This window comes from Eurytemora carolleeae, unplaced genomic scaffold (assembly GCF_000591075.1).
Source record: "Eurytemora carolleeae unplaced genomic scaffold, Eaff_2.0 scaffold847, whole genome shotgun sequence".
Taxonomy (NCBI): Eukaryota; Metazoa; Arthropoda; class Copepoda; order Calanoida; family Temoridae; genus Eurytemora; species Eurytemora carolleeae.
In genome coordinates this window covers 45,652-69,171 of record NW_019396940.1, presented here as the reverse complement: position 1 = coordinate 69,171, position 23,520 = coordinate 45,652, and the positions used below count along the sequence as shown (strand labels likewise).

The 23,520-nt window shown below is 32.3% G+C and overlaps 1 protein-coding gene across 1 annotated transcript in view; it reads left to right on the top strand.

Annotated features, from left to right (window-relative positions):
* The first annotated feature begins 3,569 nt into the window (after positions 1–3,569).
* Positions 3,570–23,520, top strand: part of LOC111710343 (uncharacterized) — a 31,503-nt gene continuing 11,552 nt past the window's right edge. The window contains exons 1-8 of the mRNA XM_023484406.1: positions 3,570–3,676; positions 7,777–8,489; positions 9,310–9,443; positions 11,191–11,248; positions 16,618–17,557; positions 17,617–17,750; positions 18,337–18,505; positions 20,060–20,210. Coding sequence (XP_023340174.1) covers positions 7,860–8,489; positions 9,310–9,443; positions 11,191–11,248; positions 16,618–17,557; positions 17,617–17,750; positions 18,337–18,505; positions 20,060–20,210 — 2,216 coding nt within the window. The 5' untranslated portion in view covers positions 3,570–3,676; positions 7,777–7,859. The remainder of the gene's footprint in view (positions 3,677–7,776; positions 8,490–9,309; positions 9,444–11,190; positions 11,249–16,617; positions 17,558–17,616; positions 17,751–18,336; positions 18,506–20,059; positions 20,211–23,520) is intronic.

The following is a 23,520-nucleotide window of genomic DNA, read 5'->3' as shown; positions in this document are numbered from 1 at the left end:
CACGTCAAGAAATTTTTAAGATTTATCTATTTATTATTTTTATACAGTGAATCCCAGATATAAGATTACATAGCATAGATCTTATGCCGCGGAAAAACGAGTTTACTATGTCAATTGCTTTTTTGCATATTTCAGTGCTATTAGAAATAAAAAGCAGTTTCCTAAGAAATTAAAAAAAAACTTATGACTCTACAATAATATTTAGACATATTTTCATAAATCGTATTCAATCCTTTGAAGCTGCAAACATATCAGCAGCTTTATTTTTGTGCAGACCAATGATAAAGCATAACAGCTGTCATGAATTTTTAAATAAATTTCAAGAATCAAGACATTTCATATGCTCTTGCTATGTATTCTTTTATCTGAGATGGGCTGTACTGAAAGAGATAAGAACATTAAGAAAACATTGATATTTTACAATACAATAAAAATACAAAAACTTTTTGCAGTGTGTAAACAGTGCCCAAACCCTGTGCAAAATCTTAAATTATTTGGGAATTTGCAGAGATTTTGTTTCAGAGATCATTTACTGACTTGCAGAAACCTTAGACATTTATGCATTTATAACTTTGCATATTTTTACATTTGAAAATGCGTAAATAAATTAGAATTAAAATAACCCTCTTATGGAGAGGAGGGGCAGGGTGCGTTTAGTGCCCACCACCCCTCCCTCCCAACCAAATAATATCTAATTAAAATTTTTTGGTTATTAACTTTTTTTGAATGGGAATTGCGTTAAAATTTTATTTATGTTATATTATTTAGAGTATTCGTAAATATTTACCCTTGAAAATATGACGAGCCCCGAATTACAAAAGTTTTCTTCTAAATCTGATCAAAAATGTGAAAGAAACCTTCGTTTTTTTTCACCACAATATAGTTTCAGTAGAAGTAAATATTTTCATTTACTGATACCGCCGATGAAAGGATTCATATCTCTAATTGAAAAATGAGAAAGATAGAAAGATAGATGTTACCGCCATGCAATTTCTATTGGTTCAGAATAGGCAACAAACACATGACTGGATCAGGCGCTAATGGACTCGGCATAGTAGAATGACTAGGAAGGCGTTTATTTCTGCTAATTTCTCCATTGGTTTTTATAAGCAAGAAATGCGCAATTCACTTTTGCAGTGAAACCGCAAATGCAAATAAACAGTTAAATAATCAAAAACATTGATATCTAATTCATGCTTGATTAGACAAAGCTTTTAATGGTACCTTTGTAAATCGGGACACTTGAAATTACGTTAACAGTTCCTTTAAAAAGTACAAATTAGAAAGTCTATTTGATTTTGAACCTGAGCCGACGAAAATTACTAAACAGAACTAAACATGTTTCCATTTGACATAAATAGATTAGACATTAGTATTCTAGAATATATCCTTGTCTAACAGAAGATGAATGGGCCGGGAGGAGGGGGGGGGGGGTTAATTTGCAGAATTAACCCCTTTTTTGTTTAATTAGTTATAATTTAGAAAAAATGTATCATTAAATGTTCAGTATCCGTTAAACAACTGAAAGAAATTGAGTCTTTGCCACTAACTCTGAGTTTCTAAGACTTACAACTTTTCAATTTGACGTCGTGGAATTACTTATTACATACAGTCTAATTTTGAAATATTATAGGTTTTTACTGTCAGGTTGTAAAGATATAGGGATTAGAACAGTTTGTGGCAAAGACTCAATTTCTTCTCATGTTTCATTTTTTGTTGTCTTTTTTTTATCTAATCATGAAGTTTTTACCCGCCTAACAAGGGTTGTTTTAATTAGATGGCCCATAATAAATGCAAAATTCACAATTCATATATGCACACATGGAAAATGAATTAAATAGCTGTGATCGTTCTTTACTATAAAACTAAACTTTTAGTTCAATTAACGGAGTTTTCCGTTTGTTAATGAAATTAACGGATTTAACGGTAGATATTATGAATATTTGTTATCATATTTTTACAGTTAACAGTTGATAATTTCGTTAACGAAAGTGGTTCTTCTGCATATTAAATGTTTTTGGGTTTAAACTAAAGAAAATACAGGAGTCGACACAAAGAAAACTTTATTACACCGCGTATACAAAATCATTTATGCAATCTAAAAATAAAAGTTTACGAAATATTTTGTTATTTATTGACTTTTTTGATAAAAATTATCTATTCGTTTTTTCTATAATTGACCGTTAATTTTAGTAAATATGCTCACCTGTTCAACATAAATAGAATGTAACAGATACATATAATTTATATATTTTATGATGTCCAGGACATATTAATTTTTTCCGCTCTTTAGGACAAATGATCAGTAGGACAAATGATGTGTTTGACAAATGATGTGTTTAACAAATGATGTGAAGGACAAATTAAGTGTAGGACAAATCATGTGTAGGACAAATGATGTGTAGGACAAATGATGTGTAGGACAAATGATCAGTTGGACAAATGATCAGTAGGACAAATGATCAGTAGGACAAATGATCAGTAGGACAAATGATCAGTAGGACAAATGATCAGTAGGACAAATAAATGATCAGTAGGACAAATGATGTGTAGGACAAATGATGTGTAGGACAAATGATCAGTAGGACAAATGATCAGTAGGACAAATGATCAGTAGGACAAATGATCAGTAGGACAAATGATCAGTAGGACAAATAAATGATCAGTAGGACAAATGATGTGTAGGACAAATGATGTGTAGGACAAATAATGTATAGGACAAATTATGTGTAGGACAAATGATCAGCAGAACAAATGATCAGTAGGAAAAATAAATGATCAGTTGGACAAATGATGTGAAGGACAAATGATGTGTAGGACAAATGATGTGTAGGACAAATGATCAGTAGGACAAATGATCGGTAGGACAAATGATCAGTAGGACAAATGATCATTAGGACAAATGATCGGTAGGACAAATGATCAGTAGGACAAATGATGAGTAAGACAAATGATCAGTAGGACAAATGTTCAGTAGGACAAATAAATGATCAGTAGGACAAATGATGTGTAGGACAAATGACCTGTAGGACAAATGATCTGCAGGACAAATGATCTGTAGGACAAATGATGTTTTGGACAAATGATGTGTAGGACATACAAAGTTTATCATAAACTAGACAAAGTTTATCATAAACTAGACAAAGTGACTTAATTTAACGACAAATAATCCTTCTTTAAAGTATATTGTATATAAACAAGTAGCAATATTATGAAATATTAACTTCATACGAATGCGTCGAAAAATTATCGATGATTATAGGTTGATGTAATATCTGAATTATTTGTTTGGAATTAAATTGATATTTTTAATATCCGAGTCGAATATTGCAACTTTCTTAATTTGTACAGACGCTAGGTTCTTCGGTATGAGTCGTTTTTAACAATTTTCTCCTTATAGACGGTACGGATAGAAGTAATATTAGTACAGATAAGGGTTTCTATGGTATACCGTGTGCATAGGGCCATCACTTGAGAAAACTTGATCCGAACTTTCACGCTTCAATCTGATGCAGTTTATATTTTTATCTACATCTATTTGAATCCTTCTATCTGACCTGTACCTATCGATCTATCTATCTATCTATCAACTGTGGAGTTCTGACCGACGTGAGTACTAGCTGCTCTAGTCTCCTGTAGTCTCCTGCTCCTCCCACACCGCTGGTCAACCCACAGGGTGCAATATTAATACAGTGAAACCAATCTCACGTCAAACTAACTACAACAAATCTGTCTGTGAAACATTTTCAGTCTTATTTATTATTAAGTCTTATTTGATTTCTCAAAATTCATTAAAAATAGCGTATAAGTCCATATGGACTTTAATATTAAATAAATATAGCCCAACAAAAAAGTATTAAATAGTTAAAACAAAAAACCTCAAATTAATAGGTGAAAATGGGTTCGAAAGTTAAGACTCATTATACTTTTAATCAGGATCTCTAGTTTACCGTGATCTATTAGAAAACAAATATTTCTAACTTTTTAAATTTCTAATAATCTAAAATTACACTACAATTAAGAGGTGAAAATCAAACACAAAGTAAAAGGACGTATTCACAAGTGACTTTCCATTATTGGAGTGCCATGTCCGATTCACAACGTTACCCTTTATACATTTATCTGATCAAAGATGAAGGGGATATTCTTTTTCCATCTGAAAATTTATCAATTTCAAGTGTGGTTTCTCTGTAACAGATTCTTGCGTATACTCATATTAAAGTTACAATTGGAAAATGTAAAATTTTACACTTTTTAAGATATTTCAACTCACATAAAAGTTTTAAAGTTTTATCGAAGTGAATCGGACATGAGAGGTCCCTTGAATCTTTATTTGCAATTTTTTAATTGCAAACATTTGTTTATTGGGAGTAGAAAAACTAAAAATTTATGGAGAGAAAAAACAAATAGTCACCTCTTTCAGGAAATTGGTCAAAAAACCGTCCAAATTAAAGAGACATGGGTGTTGCTAACAGAATTTTCATAAATCTTTTAAAGAAGTCTCTCTAACTTTGATTTTTTTATGGGCATCCTTCTGTGTGGGTGGCCCCTGGGGGAAGGGATAGAGATAGATACTATCTGATATGTTTTGAAAGATAACAGACAAAAGAAAGATAAAATAAAAACTGGGACAGAGTTTTTAGCGGACATTTAACTGAAATCTAAATTAAAATTGCTATTTCAAAAAAATCTTTTTACATTTTAATTTTACTCATTTTTTCAGCTGAAGAGAAGTAAAAAGAAAGAAAAAAACTTGTAGCTCTGATATCATAAAACCCTTGTTACAAATACTTCAAAACAAAGTCATCTTACAATTAACTAATTTAGTGAGTAATTATGATTGAAAAATCTGATAGCATGTGTTCATTTGCACCCCCCACCCTACCCATCTTACGCATTTGTAGCTCAAAATTGTTTTGTGCTTTGCGCAATATTGGTGAAAAATTTAAATGATTCACCATAATTTTTAATGACTCATAATTCTGGACCAAATTCAAAATCTTAATCTTTTAATCTCATCTACAAATTTGGATCATCAATCCCAAACGTACTTTACTCCAGGAAAATTGTTAAAAAATATTGCCAGGATTATGATGAAACCCCTTTTTTTAGTCTTTTAGTTTTTAAAAAATTATAATTAATTCACAAAACTACAATCGAAGTGTGATTCAATTCCTTTGGATCATCAATCCCAAACGTACTTTACTTCAGGAAAACTGTCAGAAAATTGTAACTGGTGTGAGCTCAATAGCTCGGAATATGGATAGTTCCATTGATGTAACCCCTTCAGTTCTCATACGAACCCGGAGCTAAGCTCAGATTGGATAGTTCCATTGATGTAACCCACTCAGTTCTCAAACGAACACATTGTCAAGTATGTCTGTAAATCGAGCGTATACAGTCTGTCAGTCTTAAATTTCATTTTAGATATTTACCAAAATGTTTAAGGTAATTTAGAAAATAAAATATAAATTCTAGACTGTTGAAAGTTAACTAGTTTTTAAATGTTAAAAGGTTGTTGGAAGGTTTCTATGAAACCCCGTGGTTAAAGAGGCTGTAGTTGAAATTTCGAGTTATCTTTTTTAAAAGAGTGCCGAGTGGCATAGATAATTCACTTCAGTACTGTTTAAACCTTGGTATCGTTAATGAAATTCTTTTAGTAAAGATTCACATTAAATTACGATAACAGTCCGATTAAGGTTTATTTAATTGAAACTAAATTCAATTAATTAATATAAACTAGAAATCAAAATGATCTTCTAAACTAAACAGTAAACACAGGCCAAAAACTTTCATTTTCTTATTGCTAAATGTAATCTTATTTTGTCTCTTATCCTTGGCTCTAATCCTTTTATATTTGAATTTTGATTGTTAGATCTACAGGGTGTCCCACGAAACATGACAATAGCAAGACGACTTGAAAGTCGTTTTTGATATTTGAATTTATTTGTGACATTTAGTCTTTTATCTACTTTAACATGTATGATTCTTGAAACAATTATCACATAATTCTCCTAGCCCTGGCATTTCCAAAAAGTGGTCTGCGTTTTTTGTGTTTTCAATATTACCGGAGATATAAAGAGTTTGGTTCAGATTTCAATTTTGTTAAATAAAAGCAAAATTGTCGAAATCTGAACGAAATTGTTCATATCTCGGGCAATATTGAAAGCACAAAAAATGCACACCACATTTTGGAAATTTTGTGCTTATTTGGAAATGGCAGGACAAGGGAAATTTTGTGATTATTATCTCTAGAAATTTACTTCTAAAATTAGGTTGACAAAAAAATGCAGCAAATTATATCAAAAATCAAGACGATATTCAAGTCGTCTTGCATACTGTCATGTTTCGTGGGACACCCTGTAGCTGAAGTCAAAGTTTAAAATATTAACGTCTACCTACCCAATCAGGTTTACAAAAATAAAGAAAAGAACTTTAGATTGTAGCATCGGTACTCTTGAACACTTGATCATGATATCCAATCATAGAGAATAGAATATATATTAGAGGGGAATTTAAAGAATATCTCGGTATGAATTTTTTCAGTCCCTTTCAGCCTGAAAGGGAGTTCAAATTGTACAAATCATGTAAATGTTCACAAATTCAGTAGAGTACATTAATACAGTATGTTCCCTATACTATCCATTTCAATTTCGAATTTTTTAAAGCTGTTAAATAAACTTTATAATGAATTAGGTGAATAACAACATCATTTGATTTATAGTTATAACGAAAAATCACCGTTTGTAAAATGAAATACATAGAGTCTATGTGAAATGATCATTGGCCAATTATATTAATTATTTCATAATTTGGTTTTCTTTTAATATTAATTTTAGATTTTCTATAAAATGATTTTCCAGGGCTCAAAAGGTAAAAGCATAAATATGTGAAGTACACCTGCAGTATGGAAACAGTACACCAAAATGGCCGTTTTACACTTTTTTCTAGTAAATTCCCCTCTAATATATATTCTATTCTCTTTGGTTTCAACAGTTAAACAAATGTTGTAGCATAATATATTTTTAATTACATGTATCTAAATCATAAGCAACAAATCCAAATATTTTGTCAAAGACCCGCCTTGATCCACTTGTGTATTTTGTTAGTACAGCATCTCTTCAATTGGAAAGAACAGGAAGAATTCAAAAACATTCCAATAGTTTTGCAGTCTTGANAAAGTTAAAAGTTTTGACAGTAAAACACTGTTTTACACAGTGTGCTTTCTGCCATTTAACCCTAGAATTGAAATCATCCTTTTTATTCAATTAGTTCTCAGTTTTTATTCCTCCTTTCAGAAAATATTTTTGCTTAAGTCACTTTTGAAAAGTTACCCCATCCTACGAACTTTTTATAAAAAGTAATCGTTATGGTACAGTGATAACCAGAAAACTTTGAATATGAATTCGACTTTTAGAACATAAGCATAAGCACAGGAATTGTGCAGTGTAAACAGACACATTTTACTCAATAAGAGATTCAATAATTTACTAGTAAAGCTATTTGCTTTGTAACAACATTAAATACACTTCAATATAGATTTAATGTCGTCTTTCTATTCTACAGTATTCTGGTTATTACTGTATTCAGTATGGTATAACTTGCAATAGATAATTTTAAAGTCCCATTGAAACAAAAAATTATCAGGAGCGATTGTAAATGGAAAAATATTATTAAATCGTTTATAAAATAAAACTTTGCCTATATCAATTTCAATAAATTGTGACTAACTTTATTCAATAATTGGTTCGCTGATCAATTTATATTGTATTGCAGCTTGACGACCAGGTGACTCACATTACCCATAGTATGAACCAAGACCTTTAGTGATACTAGATAAACCAGTTTAGAAGTGCAAAATGGGTCCGTTTATGGTAGAGATTGTATTCTGCCGGGTGACCCGGCGGGGCAGGAAGAAGAAGTCAGGGATGAACAAGCTGGCTCGAGAAAACTGCAGAAATGACGGACCTATGCAGAGCTTTATCCCCAAGGATGATATGGTCAAGGTTACATTGGATCTTTCCGATAATGGACCCGTCTTCAGCGCCTTGGACGATATGATGCTTCGTATGTCCCTCGAGGCTTGTGAAGAGGGGGCTAAAAAGAAAGCTGCTGGTGGTGCTGATGCTAAGAAGGCTCTGAAGAATCTGCTGAGGTCTGGTATACCCGGGATAGAGGGTATGTTCGGTGGTCCTGAACCACCCCAACCAAGATTCGGTAAGAAGGGAGGAAAGAAAGGATTCCATAAAATGAACGATGGATCGAAGAAGAAGTTCATGACCGCCATCTTTGGAGAAGATGGTACCCAGATCGACACCAAAACGGCTGCAGCACTATTGGCAGCAACATGTAGCGGGGGTAACCCTGAGATAGGAAACAAGCTTGCTGAACTCCTAGTTCCTAATATGGGAGAGACGGTGGATCCAGCTATGATGGCAGCACTCATGTCTGCATGCTCTTTAATCAATGCTGGAGCAGGCACAGAAGAAGTAAGCTATAACAACCAATGGGATTTAGCTTTGGAACTTTACTTCTCATTTATTCTACGGAAGTTTGATCCGTTTTTAAACATTTAGGTTTCTTTTTGGGTTTTAGCTAGCTTCGTAAAAATCAAGTTTATCATGTTCATGATTTTACACATTTCTTGTTTTTTTTATATTATGCAAGAAATACCAAATGTTAACTAAGAGTTTTTCAAGTCCAAATCTTTGGTTAGAGTCTATATGTCCTTTAGTTTTAAATACTTGTAGAACATACAAAATTAAAAAAAAACTTTGAGGTTCTAAGATTTTTAAGAAGATTGAAAGCCAAAAAGCAACTCAATGATTGAAAACAGATCAAATATGTAAGTTGCGTATATCGCTCTTATACTTGAAAAGTACATTTAAAAATAGATGGCTATGTATTAGAACATGTCATTCTATATAACACATATATTCGGAGGTTTTGGTGTATTAGAACATGTCATTTTGTAAAATCTATATTCTGAGGTTTTAGTGACTTAGAATATGTCATTCAATATAATACAGATCTGAAATTTTACTAGCTTAGAAATATTCATTCTATATAATTATTGACACTTTTAGAACATTTCATACTAAATAATACATACTCTGAGGTTTAATGACATAGAACATGTCATTCTAAATAATACACTAGCTTGGAAACCCGGCAAACAAACAGACAGGCAAACAGAGATTATATACGGTGGTAGGCAATAATATCAATATTATGAAGACGACTTTTTTATTTAAGTTTTTATTGTTTTATATATAGGTATTCTGATGTATAAATAAATGTTTAATGCAGGTGATGAAAGCTATGTTGGAAGAGCTTCAAGCCTCAGGGATGACAGAAGATGAGATCCTGGAGAAAACCCAGCTTCTGATGAAGGCCTTCGGGAAGGAGGACAGCGCCAGCACTGCAGAGTACAAACTACTTAGGTAAGTTGAGGTGGTAACTCTTGAATTGTGAATATTGAGATCAATGCTTGGTCTTCATTTTTTGTTAATCTTCAGATTATTATATTCTTTATCCACTAAAGTGCCTAACAGTCTACCAGTCAGAGTGTCCCAAAACAGAGGATTAAGAAAATCATAAGTTTCCACAGTGGATATTCAGATTAAGCGATCGGGATTAAGGGTATACAATCAGAAGCTCTGAACTATCAACGCCACTACCCCTGAGCGCGATCTTATTTACTATGTCAACTAGACAATAGCGATCTATTGATCAATGTCTCAAACAGGACACGATCTTTCACTTGCATGTTTCAACGAAAACCAAATTACTCTGCACTGTAATCATAGCGGAGTTTCTATATTAACTGTATTTGAGGTTTATATGTTACAAGTTGAAGTTAATAGATGTAATTTCAATTCCTACATCGTTATGTATATCACATGCTTAAGCCAATCATGTTAGGTATTAAAGCACAGTTGAAATTTCACATCAAATCACATATCACATTATTTAAGCTTCTTATGCTATGTATTCATTTGAAACGCAGTTTAAATGAATAATGGGTTCTTCGTAAAAGTTTACAAAAGTAGATAGTTAATGATGTACAACGTACTGCAGGTTTACAGAATATCATTTTTACCAAGGAAAATTGAATACAAGGGTATCCGTAAAGATTGTAAACAATGACACAAATGATAAACAGACATTTGGTGCATCTTTGGCGTTAGATGAAGTTTCACCGTATACTAACTCATGTTTGTATACATTAGATCGGCTGCCTTTATTATAGTTTATACGCAAAAACTAGTTCTCCAGCAGTCCAAAAACGTCACAGCAAAGTGTACGGAAACCCTATTGCCCCCTCCTTGTATTCAATACTCCTTGATTTTTACCCAATATTCATTACAGTCATACCCTGGAGGGATAACTTTAATTGAGGGATCAAGCATTTATCCTCAAATTAAAAAGTCCCCACATTTGATATCAAGTTCAAGAGTTCAATTCAAGATAAACCTATACATAAGTTTAGACCTCATAGAACTATTCAAGACCGAAATAGATTTTAAAAAAAGTTTTTAAAGGTTTTTCTTTTCAAAGGAATTGAGTCTCTGCCACAAGCTTGATTTTTTAATCCCAATATCTCTGTAACCCGTTGTCGTACTGCTTAGATATTTCAAACTTAAAATATTTGATCCAACAATTTTCATAGTTTGAAATATCTATGGTCTACGATATTGGAAAGATATAAGGATTAGAAAATCAGATTTGTGTCAAAGACTCAATTCCTTTGATCAATATCATATTAACATCCTTTTTAACCCTATTCATACACTTATTTGTTAAATAGATTATACTTTTAAAAACGTAATTTCAAGTGACACTCCAGCAAAGATGGAAATGTCCTATTCTCAATTCGGTACATTAAAAGCTTTGCCTGATCAATTGTATGATTTAGATATCAATTTTTATAAATATGAAAACTAATAACTTTCATTTGGGATTTCTTTACAAAAGTGACTTGCTAATTTTTACTGCGGAAAGCATAAAGAAATAATCAGATTTAAACATTGCTCATGCTTGAAAAACGACAATATCTTCCACAATAATTATCAGATAATGGTTTCAAGGGTACCGTTGTGAATCAACAATTACCATCTTTGCTTGGAAGGTCACTTAAAAATTACACTTACTGTGCATTTAAAGTTTAAATCTAAAATTTTATTTTAGTAAACAGAAAAACAAGGCCCTTCATCAGGCTGGAATTTCACCAAAGGATTTTACTGCGGTAAGTTTTACAATTCAAATTAAATCAAATTATAAAGAAATTGAGTTTTTGTCACACACTCTGATTTGCTAATTCCTCAAAGTTTGCAACTATGAATTTTGTTACATCAAATTTTCTTAGATATCAATATCAAAGGTCTTCAACATCAAATGTAAGCAAAGGTGCAGGGATTAGAAAATTTAAGTTTGAAGCAAACACTCAATTACTTTGTTTCTAAACAAAGGAAATGAATTTTGGCCACAAACCTAAATTTTCTGATGCAAATATATTTGCAACCTGATGGTGTAAGCCTGTGATATTTCAAACTTAGACAATTTGATCTAACAGAATTCAAAGTTTGAAATATTAAAGGTCAACTATACTGGGTTGCAAAGATATAAGGATTAGAAAATCAGAGTTCGTTGCAAAAACTCACTTCCTTTCCGCATTGTAAACAAAACTCAACCTAAATAGCAATGAGCATGTACAGTACACTTATTTTGTAAACAAAGATATAAAGATATATGGGTTCATATTGTGCAGTGTTTTTCTTAATTAACCCATTCCCGGTCATATTCTGCATCAATCGACAAATTTAAAACATTAAACCGATAGAAAGCGATAGTTATACTTTCAATAANATATTTAACCATTATCATTGCAGTACGTACCGAATATATTAAACCATTATAATTGCAGTACGTACCGAATATATCAAACCATTATCATTGCAGTACGTACCGAATATATCAAACCATTATCATTGCAGTACGTAACGAATATATTAAACCATTATCATTGCAGTACGTACCGAATGTTTAGTTTTTGATGCTAAACAGCTCTTTATGAAGAAAAATTGTCAAAAATATGTCTAGAAAGTTGTGAATTCTGTTGATTTTCTTCATTGTGTCTGAAGTATAAATTCGGAAGTAACCATGAAAGAGAAACCACAATTAGAAACCACAATTAAAAATAATTAGTTTTTAAAAAGAAAAAGAAGAATACATCATGTATATCAGACATAACACACACTACAGTATACAATTACAGTGCAGAACGACGTTATCGTTAATTTTGAATTCGTTTGATAATTGAAACATGCATCCAACCTTAATTCAAAATTATCTTTTTAACTTAATCGCAATTCCTCAAGGATTATAGAGGAATTTGGGCGGGATTAAGAAGGAATTAGGAAACACATTAAATATATTTTAATAGACATTAAGACACATCTTACACAACAGACAAACACATCTACACAACGGACAAATACATCTTACACAACGGACAAACACATTTCACAACGGACAAACACATCTCATAACGGACAAATACATCTCACAACAGACAAACACATCTCACAACAGACAAATACATCTCACAACGGACAAACACATCTCGCAACAGACAAATACATCTCACAACGGACAAACACATCTACACAACAGACAAACACATTTACACAACAGACAAACACATCTCACAACAGACAAACACATCTCACAACGGACAAATACACCTCACAACAGACCAATACATCTCACAACGGAAAAACACATCTACACAACAAACAAACACATTTACACAACAGACAAACACATTTCACAACGGACAAACACATCTCACAACGGACAAACACATCTCACAACGGACAAACACATCTCACAACGGACAAACACATATACACAACGGACAAACACATCTACACAACGGACAAACACATCTACACAACGGACAAACACATCTCACAACAGACAAACATATCTCACAACAGACAAACACACACATTCTTTACACACAATTAAGTTAAGTATTTGATGTGACTACTGCTAACAGTGACTACTGTTTACATGTTCATGACCTTATAAAAATTATTCAAATTTTTCTAAATTTTTAAATTTTCAGCAGCTGGGAATATTATTCGTTTTAACTTTTGTCAGTGTATAATTCCATGTGACCCTTCTTTTAAAAGGAATGTAAGTTTAATTTCAAATGACTCTCTCTGTAAAGATGGCAATGTCCGATTTACAACGGTACCCTTATAAGATTTGTCTGATCAACTATGAATTAGATTTATGTCATGTCCCTTTAACTGTTTAACCAAAAAGAATTTTTTTTTGACTTTCTTTTATAAAATATGATTTTTTTCATCTTAAAATCAATTTATGTTTTCTATGAAAAATCGAGTTACGCATTTCCTGCTTATAAGAAAGAACGGAGAAATTATCATAATTTAAAACTTTTCGATTCAGAAAAACGAGGTTATCTTCCACATTTTTATCAAATTAAGGTTTCAAGAGTACCGTTGTAAATCTGGCATTGTCATCTTTGCATGAAGGGTAACTTGAAATTACGCTTACGGTCCCTTGAAGGAGTTACATGACCGATTCACAACGGCACCCTGTGAAACGTTATCTGAGTAACAATGACTTCATTTCCCTCTGCTGCATAATTCACATTGTTAAATAGAGAAACCGCATTGGAAAGATAAATTTTGAGATAGTAAAACAAGGATAACTTAATCATTAATGCTCGGAGAGTTTTTAAGTGGTACCGTAGTGAATAGGGTATGCCACTCTTGCACTTTGCAAATTTCAGAAAAGTCCATTTAAGCAAACTTGTTCGATTTCCCTTCTTAGCTTTAGTTAAAACACTAGAACCAGATAAATGATTTAAGTTTGATGATGAGACATGTTATCAAAACGAAAAAACGACTTACATACTTCTCAGTGAAACGCATATTTTTTTGCGTCAGCCTGTGTTTTTCTGAGACCCCCCATCCCACTTGTATGAATATGAGTAATGATCCTATCCACAAAGTTATCTACACTGTCAATCGTTTTCTAAAAGCAGCCCTTGTTGTCTAACTTTTGTTTTCATGAGGAAATTTTAGTGTTTGTTTTTAATTTTTTTCATGGAGAAAAACAGAAATAGATCAGTTCATAATCTAATTAGGATCCATCCAGTTTTCTTTTTCCTTTTATAGCTGTGGGATTTTTAATTCTAATTTAATTTTTATAAAAGAGATTTTTTTGTCCCCAGGACATGATCGGGTTGTTACGATCAAATATCGGATTTTTTTTCATTCCGAACATTTGATGTTGTAATCTGGGGTTGTAATCTGGCAGCACATTCATCCATTTACGCTTCATTCATACTGAGAAGAGTGCTTACAAGAATCTAATTGCCTTAAATTAATCAAAATGTTTTAAAAACCTTTCTTTGTAAATTAATTAGAAAAGGTTTTGTAATTTCTAACCGAGTATTTAAGAAAAATAGTCCGCATCGAGTCCAAATAAACTGTTAACTCGCCTAAAATTTTCTAATCTTTTTATCTTTGAAACCTGCCGATGTATACTTTTGGTATTTTAAACTTGGACTATTGGAACAAGCAGAGTTTTTAGAAAAGGTCTGACATTTGCTTCACAAAAATATAAGGATTCGCAAATTAGAGTTTGAGGGAAGTCCTGTCTTGTTGAGACCAATCGTGGAGAATAGGAATTGAGTTTTTGCCACAAACTCAAATTTTCTAATCCCTAAATCTTTGCAATCTGCATGGTGTGTAAACATTTAAAACTTCAAAATAAGATTATTTAACGACCAAAATTGATAATTTGAAATATGAAAGTATTACGACATTGGGTGTGGAAAATACATGCTAAAATTTAAGTTTTTCAGAACCTTTTTTTTTGAAGTAGAAATCCGATAGAAACTTTAAATACCCATCAGATTCCTCAAAAACTCGCACACGAACTCCATAAAAAACGAACGAACAGTTTCTTTACTTTTCTTCGTTTTCCGTGTATAAGTATGTGAGTACAGAGGTTGGCCCTGAGGCTGGGGCGTGGGTGGAAAGCTGACCCTTGGCTAATGGATCAGTAAACATACTTTCAGATAGATGATAGATAGATAGATATATATATATGGATAGATAGATAGATAGATAGTTATATGGATGGATAGATACATAGATAGATAAACAGATAGATAGATAGATAGATAGATAGATAGATAGATAGATAGATAGATAGATAGATAGATAGATAGATAGATAGATAGATAGATAGATAGATAGATAGATAGATAGATAGATAGATAGATAGATAGATAGATAGATAGATAGATAGATAGATANGAGGGGGAAGTGAAAAAGAGGAGGTTGCTAAGATTATTCAGAACAGAGATTGAATTCAAGAGAAATTAAGTTAAACATACTTAACCTTACAAGAAGCTTTAATTATGAGGTATTGAAAACATAACAAAGAGCAATATAATCAATCAAAATTAGGAAAAAGAAGCATTAAATTAATTAAAAAAATATAAATTGCAATCTTTTGCCTTTTTAAAGAATTGAGTTTATGCTACAAATGCTAATCCCTATATCTTTGCAACCTGATGGTGTAAACATTTGAAATATTAAACTTAGATAATTTAATCTACCAGAATTCAAAATTTTAAATTTCTAAGATCTGCGCCATGGGGTTGCAAAGATATAGGAAATAGAAAATCAGAGTTTGTGACAAAGACTCAATTTCTTTAAACGATTAAAAGTGAAGTTTACTTTAATACACCTGAGACAGTGATTGACAAGGGCTCCTTCTGTGAATTGTATGAATGCACTCAATGCATATATTTGTCTAAAGACCTAGAAGTTAAGAGAAATGTTAATTTTCTAGACAGACATCATCTGTTATTGTACGAAAGACCCCCAAAATACTTACAGCTGTCTTTTTCTGCACACAATATTTTAACAGCCATTCGCAAAATTATCCAAAACTTGAAATTCCAAAGAATATTACTTTTGTTAAAAGGACTGTAAGCGTAATTTTAGTGACCCTCCATGCAGAATAAAATTCCAGATTAACAACTGTTTCCTTTAAACCTTTACCTGACCATTCATGTGAAAGTTTTTTTTCCAGGTTAAAAAGAGTTTATTTATGATGATTTTTATATGTTTTCCTGCAGTAGATTTGCGCAAGAGAAACCACAATAATTAGTTTTCAAAATTTTAAATTTCTAATATATACTTTGTCTGAAAAGGTTTTTATTAGCCAGCGTTGTTCGAGTTGGGTTGCATGGAGGGTCACTAGATATTATGCTTACAGTCCCTTTAAGTTATTACCCTGTTCACAGTCTGTAAGTTTGAGTTTAAAACTGCATTGTTAAAAAGCTACTGAAATCTGATTCTATTATATATTTTAAACTGAGTTGAACTCTTTCTGAAAACTTGCTAAAAAATTCAAAAATATAAAATACCATTCTTATCTGAATCTGAATGAAGAAATTCATTATTTGGACAAGCCTTATCTAAAGTTTGAAAGAAATCAGATGTAGCAAAAATATTTTTTTCTAGAATATTTATTTAAATTTTTTACATTTTTCATGTTTAGATCATGTTGGCGCACAAGGCAATTGCTGCTTGTGGAACAACCCCAGAAAATGTAGCGAAGATGTTTATAATAATCAGCATTCTCTCTAAAAAAGGAGGAAACTCAATGCACATTGCGAATGTTATGAAAAACCTGGGTCCAATTAGTGATGAATTAAAACAAGAAATTAAATCAGATATTATAACGTCCTGGAACGACTGCACCAAGTTGGGGAAGAAAGATGTTGCCTGTCCAGCCCGTGTACACATGTCCCTTGATAACGAGAATGAACCATCTTGGACTGAAGTTAAAAATATCAAAGATATTGTTGGTGGAGTTTCTCCTACCTCCCAAGAAGCTATTGAGCTGAATCTGGCAAGAGCCACAAAATCTGGAGGACTGAAGAAGGATGATATAGGTAGAGCTAATATTGCTCTCAGGGCTATCTCTGCTTTAGGTGTTGACCCTGTTCAGCTTGCTAAAATTCTCTTCCTGGAAAAAACTATCTGCGATAATGGAGTTCCTGCCGTTGAGGTTGCCAGAGTTTTATCTGACGGCCTTATGCCAATGGAGGCCACTCAAGGATTAATTGCTGAAGTAGAAAACCAGATTCTAGAGGACATTAAACCAGTTGACATTGATTCTGCAGTAAAAGTTTATAACAATCTAAAATTTAAGTCTAACAATCCAACAGAGATCATTGAATATGTTGATAAAACTCTTATTCAAGTTCGTTGCTCCCTAGAAGATGTAGCAGATAATATGATCAGCACAATGCGAGGTCGAGGAGAAAAGGAGGCTAAGATTGCACATGATGTAACAGAAACTCTAAAAAAGACCGGAGCATCAGCAAGTGTAGTAAGTGCCACAATGATGCCCCCGTTGATAGAACTAACTGGAAAGAAGGAAGTAGAATTAACTAAACTTATCGGAAGAAATCTGAAAGAAGTGGAGTATCCAAGTAAGTAATATTTAGATAAATAAGACTCACTGTTTAATTCTAAAAACTTTCTATTCTAGCTGAAGAGGTTAAGACAGCTGTAGTCGACATGGTTGTACGAATTATTGATAATGACCCATCTCAACACTCTGAAGCGTGTGCTTCATTGGAATCTGTGTTTAAAGACCTAGGAGAATTCCCAACTGCAATCAAGGTAAAACTTTTTTAAATTGGGCCGAAGGAACTGCTCCTTTGATGCTCCATTCGCTGCTTTGCAGATTTCAGTGAACTAAAAAAGCTTGAATTCGCCATTCTCAAAGCTTATTTGAATTTTATAAAATTTGACATGTATTATTATCTTATCCTTTAAAATAATTACATGCTGTCTCTTTCAGTTGTTATCAATATAAAGGGTTATTATTCGTAATTACGCAAAATTACGTAATTTAAAACCATTCCTTAGTAAGTAAAGAACATATTTATTCTCAAAAATGTATATAGCGGGAAAATATGTGGAAAGATATGCGCGCTTCAACCATGTCCAATCTAATAGGATAATTTAAATACTTTCAAATTAAAGTTTTGCTAATTAGGCGATAATTATAAGCAAAATTTCGCAACATTACTTTGTAGAAATTACGCTCAAATTACAGCATAATTTTGCGAAAATTGAAGTTTCATCAATTACGCGTAATCCTGCAAAATTACACAGAATGAAATTATTTCGCGTAAGTGAATAATCTATTACATTGGAAACCCTAAATATACTATAAAATAAGCTCTACAATCTAAATCTTTAGGATTTCATTGCTTCAAATCTACCCCCGCCACCAACGCCCCCAGAGGAAATAGAACGAAGGAATCAGATAGCGGAGGAGCTGGCTAGGTTGACAAGAGAGGAGGAGGAGAGAGAACGAATTAAATTATTGAAAGCAGAGAATCCTAATTATGAAGCGGAGGATAAAGCAAGTAAGTAACAAGTATCTAAACATGAGTTTAAAATGGAAAATATATTCTCAATTTAACATATTTAAAACATGAATTAATATTTTTACCTTCTCTTGCATTTTTTTACAAAAATTATAGCAAAATTTGTTTGTAACCCATATCTAAGATTTTTTAAAACTAAAAAAACACAGAGATGAAAATCATTTTCTATCCTCAGTCGTTTTTGGACTCCCTGTACAGCAGTCATCATACACATAAAATATGTTTAACTGACAGGATAAATTAGTTTACAAATTACCTGCATAACTTTTATTAGTATATTTAGTAAATAATTTAAAAATAGTTTTTAATTTGTTAAAATTCTCAACTCTGATTATATTTATACATGTGTAAAGTGTGAAAATTAGTTTTCAGGCTCGGGCCAATTTATTAATAGGGCATATCCCAGCATCAGTATTGAACATGATTAAAGCCTGAAATTTTATATTCAAATAAATTTCTAAACTTGAAAATGATATTTGCTGATAGTGGCTATATTTGATAGATCTTTAAGATTACATCTGAACTATGTAAATGATACAAACCCACACCAATATAACTGTACTGCAACCAGGCAAACGTTTAAGCTGCTAGAGCAAGCAGTACAGTACACATTTACAGACTATATAAGGCAAACTGGGACATTATATCACATGAATGAGCTCCTTACACTCTACCTGGATAGGCTGAGCAGGCCTATAGTGTCCCGGCACGCCATGCTACGGTTCCATGTTTTATGACTGACATCTCACTGCCCCTTGTTGCATTCAGGGGTTTTTACAACTTTTAAAGAAATACTCCAATTTTAAACATAAAACATAACGTTTATGAATATTGTCTATTTTTAAAGATTTTGCATTTCCTATTTAAAGGTTCCTTAAATATCCCTGGATACAGATGTCTCCTGATTGGTCGTGTATACAGTACTTGTACACAATAGAACATGCTGTGGAAAATATCGCATATTATAGGTGTTAATCGATCTCTGTAACTCTCTTATCTCTGTTCTAGGAAGATTCTAGTAACTGCAGGTTATGGGTTTCGATAATCCTTCTTTTTTGTCAGGAATTAAAAGAACCTAGTAAAATAATCTTCTTCTTTTAATGTTATCAAACATAAACAGTTTTTATCCGTACATTATTAAAAAATTTTTAACAGTTTTGTGTTGCTTGGCCTGACTTTTGGAAATGTCCCGAGATTGGAACTGTTGTGTGAAGTATTGTTAATTTTGATACTTGATCTTCATATCCAATGTGGGCAATTTTAAAAATGAGGATCAATGCTTAGTCTTTTATTTTAGTTATCCTAAATGTTTACCACTACAGAATAGTTAAGAGGAATTAGATTAATCCATAAGTCTGCTTAAGATGGAGATTAATGCTCACACCACAGAAGTTCAAAAGTTCTGTCTTCAGAAGAAATGGATTTATAAGACTACCAAGGATCTGGATTGTTATTTGTTGTTGCTGTTTGAAGCAACCCTTCTTGTTTCTGTTAAAGTATACTTACTACATAATAACCTTTTTAATATTTTAGGGAATAAGAAAATGGATGCCCTGAAATCTGGAGAGAGTGGTTCCCGACGTGGATCCTTGGTTCCTCCACCTCCTAGATCTAGACAGGGCAGTGTTGTTATCGGAGGAGCAGAGAGACGAGGATCCTACTATGATGACGGAGTTACAACCAGGTATCAGTGGTCGCTGATTATATCAATACAATGAATACGACTTAATCTTAACAACGATGCGTTAACAAGGAAACACAGAGAAGATGTTAATTGACAACTTCTCTTTGTTTAAGTCTTTCTTCTGTTTGTAAGCTAGGTAGAAATCTGCTGTTTGTAAGCTAGGTAGAAATCTGCTGTTTGTAAGCTAGGTAGAAATCCTGTTTGTAAGCTAGGTAGAAATCTGCTGTTTGTAAGCTAGGTAGAAATCTGCTGTTTGTAAGCTAGGTAGAAATCAAAATTAAGATAGAAAGTTGTGTTTTTATTGTATTGACATTTACAACAACGACTGCGTTAACACATAGTGAGGGTTCCCTCAAAGAATAAGACTCTAAAGACGACCTGAAACTAGATGTGTGATGTGATGATTTCAAGTTTCATGGCTTATTTATTTATTTTGAGAAAGAACAAATTTAGAATAATTTCAGGGAATCAGCAATTTAAGGAAACAGACAGTTTAAATTTGTTACAGTCGTCTATGAAGTCTCATTCTTGTGGGTAACCCTGTAGCTATGGAATAGTTAGACCACTGTTAGACTCAAGTTATGATTTAAACAGTCCAATATACATGAAACACAGCACTGTGCAGTGTACACAGACCCATTTTATCATAAAACGTTTATTTTTAAGCCACTGGTAAACCTATTTGCTTTGTAACAATATCAAATACGCTTAAATTACCGGACTGTCGTCTTCCTATATTCAGCTGTATCATTTGATACAAATTTTAATTCCTGTAGAGATCCCCTTTTCCCCGCCCCGTTGTTTTTTGTAACTAAATAAAGCCAACATCCTTTTTTGCAAAAATGAAATTTTTTTCGACAATTTTAATTTTCTGATATCGTAAGTGACCAAGTATTACTAAATTAATTGATTTTTTGGTACCATCTCAATCTCATTCATATAATATTAAAATGTATAAAATGAAATAAAAGGGAATCCTTTCAAAAAAAAAGGAATAGTTCTTAAAAAAGATAATTTTTACGATTTTTAGATGCTTTACATGTTTTACAAAGTCAGGGGACAAAGATACACAAAATATGTGTTTAAATATTTTTAATCAATTGTCGATTTTGCATTTGGTTTGGTTTGGATCCTATGGAATTAAAAACCAGTCAGCCATTTAATGATAATAATCATTTATTATTCAGCTTTATATTTCTATTAAAATTATTATTATTAAAAATTAAAGAAATTGTAATGGCATCTCCCTGCCTAAATTTGTATCATGTCTGTTTTTAGAAAACTCCAATTCACACAGCCAATCAAATTCCTCCGAACCTTCAAACAACCAATCAGATAATAATTTCAACAGCCAATCAGATTCTCCCAATAATTTGAACAGCCAATCAAAATCTTCCATTCCCTCCGACCAATTAAAATCCCCTGTTACTAGCCAGACACAAAGATCTGTGATGGATTCCAGTTCAAATGTTGGCTCAGGTGTGTGTGCAAATCTGCATCCATTGACCTGATAATTAGTAGAACAGCATGACTTTGTAGATTTATTCAAGATTTCTCACACTTGCAGAGAAATCTTTTCTACTTCTCCTGTATATATACTCCCTGCATGACTCTTTTTCTAAACATATTTATTTTTTCAATTCTAATTTTAACAAAATTCTATAAATAATTACATGATGAAAATATGTTGAAATTTCTGTATTTCTATATCTCATTTTCATCTTGTCATAAACTTTGCGATAAATTGATTTCAACTACGATTTTCGATTTTAAATTGATCAATTTTGTTCAACAATTTATATGTTAACTGTGGGGTAACCGTTACCAATTTTGACTGATAATCGATTAATCTGCGAAAGACTTCGATCATCGTAAAAACAATAAATATAAAAAGATTATTAACAATAAAAAAAATATTTTCCCACAATTTTTCTACGTTTGTTAATTTTGAGATAGCACACATCTTTTAAACGTAGTGAAAAGGAATTAAGTCTTTGCTACAAATTCTGATTTTCTTTGCAAGTCGTAGACCTTCAGATATTTTAAACTTGATTTTCATTAGATCAAATAATCAAAGTTCGAAATATCTAAGGTACTTATCAAGTTGCAAAGATATAGGATTTAGAATATGTATGGCAAAGATTCCATTAATTTAATTTGAAAACTAAAAGAAAAGAACGAACTCCTCTATAGCCCCCCCCCCCCGGTCCTATCCTCTCTACTCCATTCTCCATACTATTAAACTAATGCTTGCCGACATTATTGCATGCTACCCAACCTCCTCTATCCCATTATGCCTGTTTTTTACCAGTTAAAAGTATTTTAGGGTCAACTTGAGACATTTACAGCCCAACACAGCTGTATTTTAACACTGCAACGAAAATAGTGGATTTATTTTTTCTCACATTCATGTTAATAGTCTTCACATAGATTCAGTCTGCTTATAAACAGTCTTATCAATTTTAAGACAGGATTGACCTTTGATGTGTCGCGACGCCCTAAGCTTAGATTTTACCGCTCTAACTTACTTATGCTTTTCTGTAGCCCTTTACATATACATTTTAGCACTGTAAAGCACTTGTTGTTAGCTTTAAATTTTTAGAAGTAATTGGCAAAATTCTCCACGATTTTTGCTTGAGAGTGTGAGACCATTAAATCACAGTGTCTTCACTTCCCAAGTTTCCATCCTTATTTAGAACATTTTTTTTGGAGATTTTTTTTGTGATACATCATTTTTTTACTCTGCATGCTACAACTTTGTTGTCATAAAACTAATTTAAGGGTTGTCAACGTACGTAGTAGTTTCAAAGACTTTATTTAAAGACTTATTTGCTCTTTTCACAACAACGATACACTTTAAACATTTTTCTGAGTATCAATAAGGAAGCCATTTTTAGATCAAAAGAGAAAATGTCTGCCCCTCTCTGTCATTGCCCTTAATGCATAAATTCGCAGAACACAATTGAAATTTTTCATAAAGAAAAAAGAACATCTTCATAATTTTAGCGAAGACAAAGCTACACATATTTTTAAGTGTTGAGCATGTTACGTCGACAGGACCTGGAAGAATTATTATTTCTAAACATTATTTTTCATCTTGTTTTCCTAGATGTCTCCAATACAAGCAGTTCTGCAGGGGAGAATGGACACCCTGTAGATCTAAAGTCAGGTATTAGAATTCTCTTATCAGTATTTTCCAAGATTTAAAAACATTTGCTTCAATGTTTTATCAGAATCAGATAAAGAAACAAGACCGCCGCCAAGGTAGAAACATTCTTGGGAGTAGTCAGGGGCAAATAGAACCCTGCCC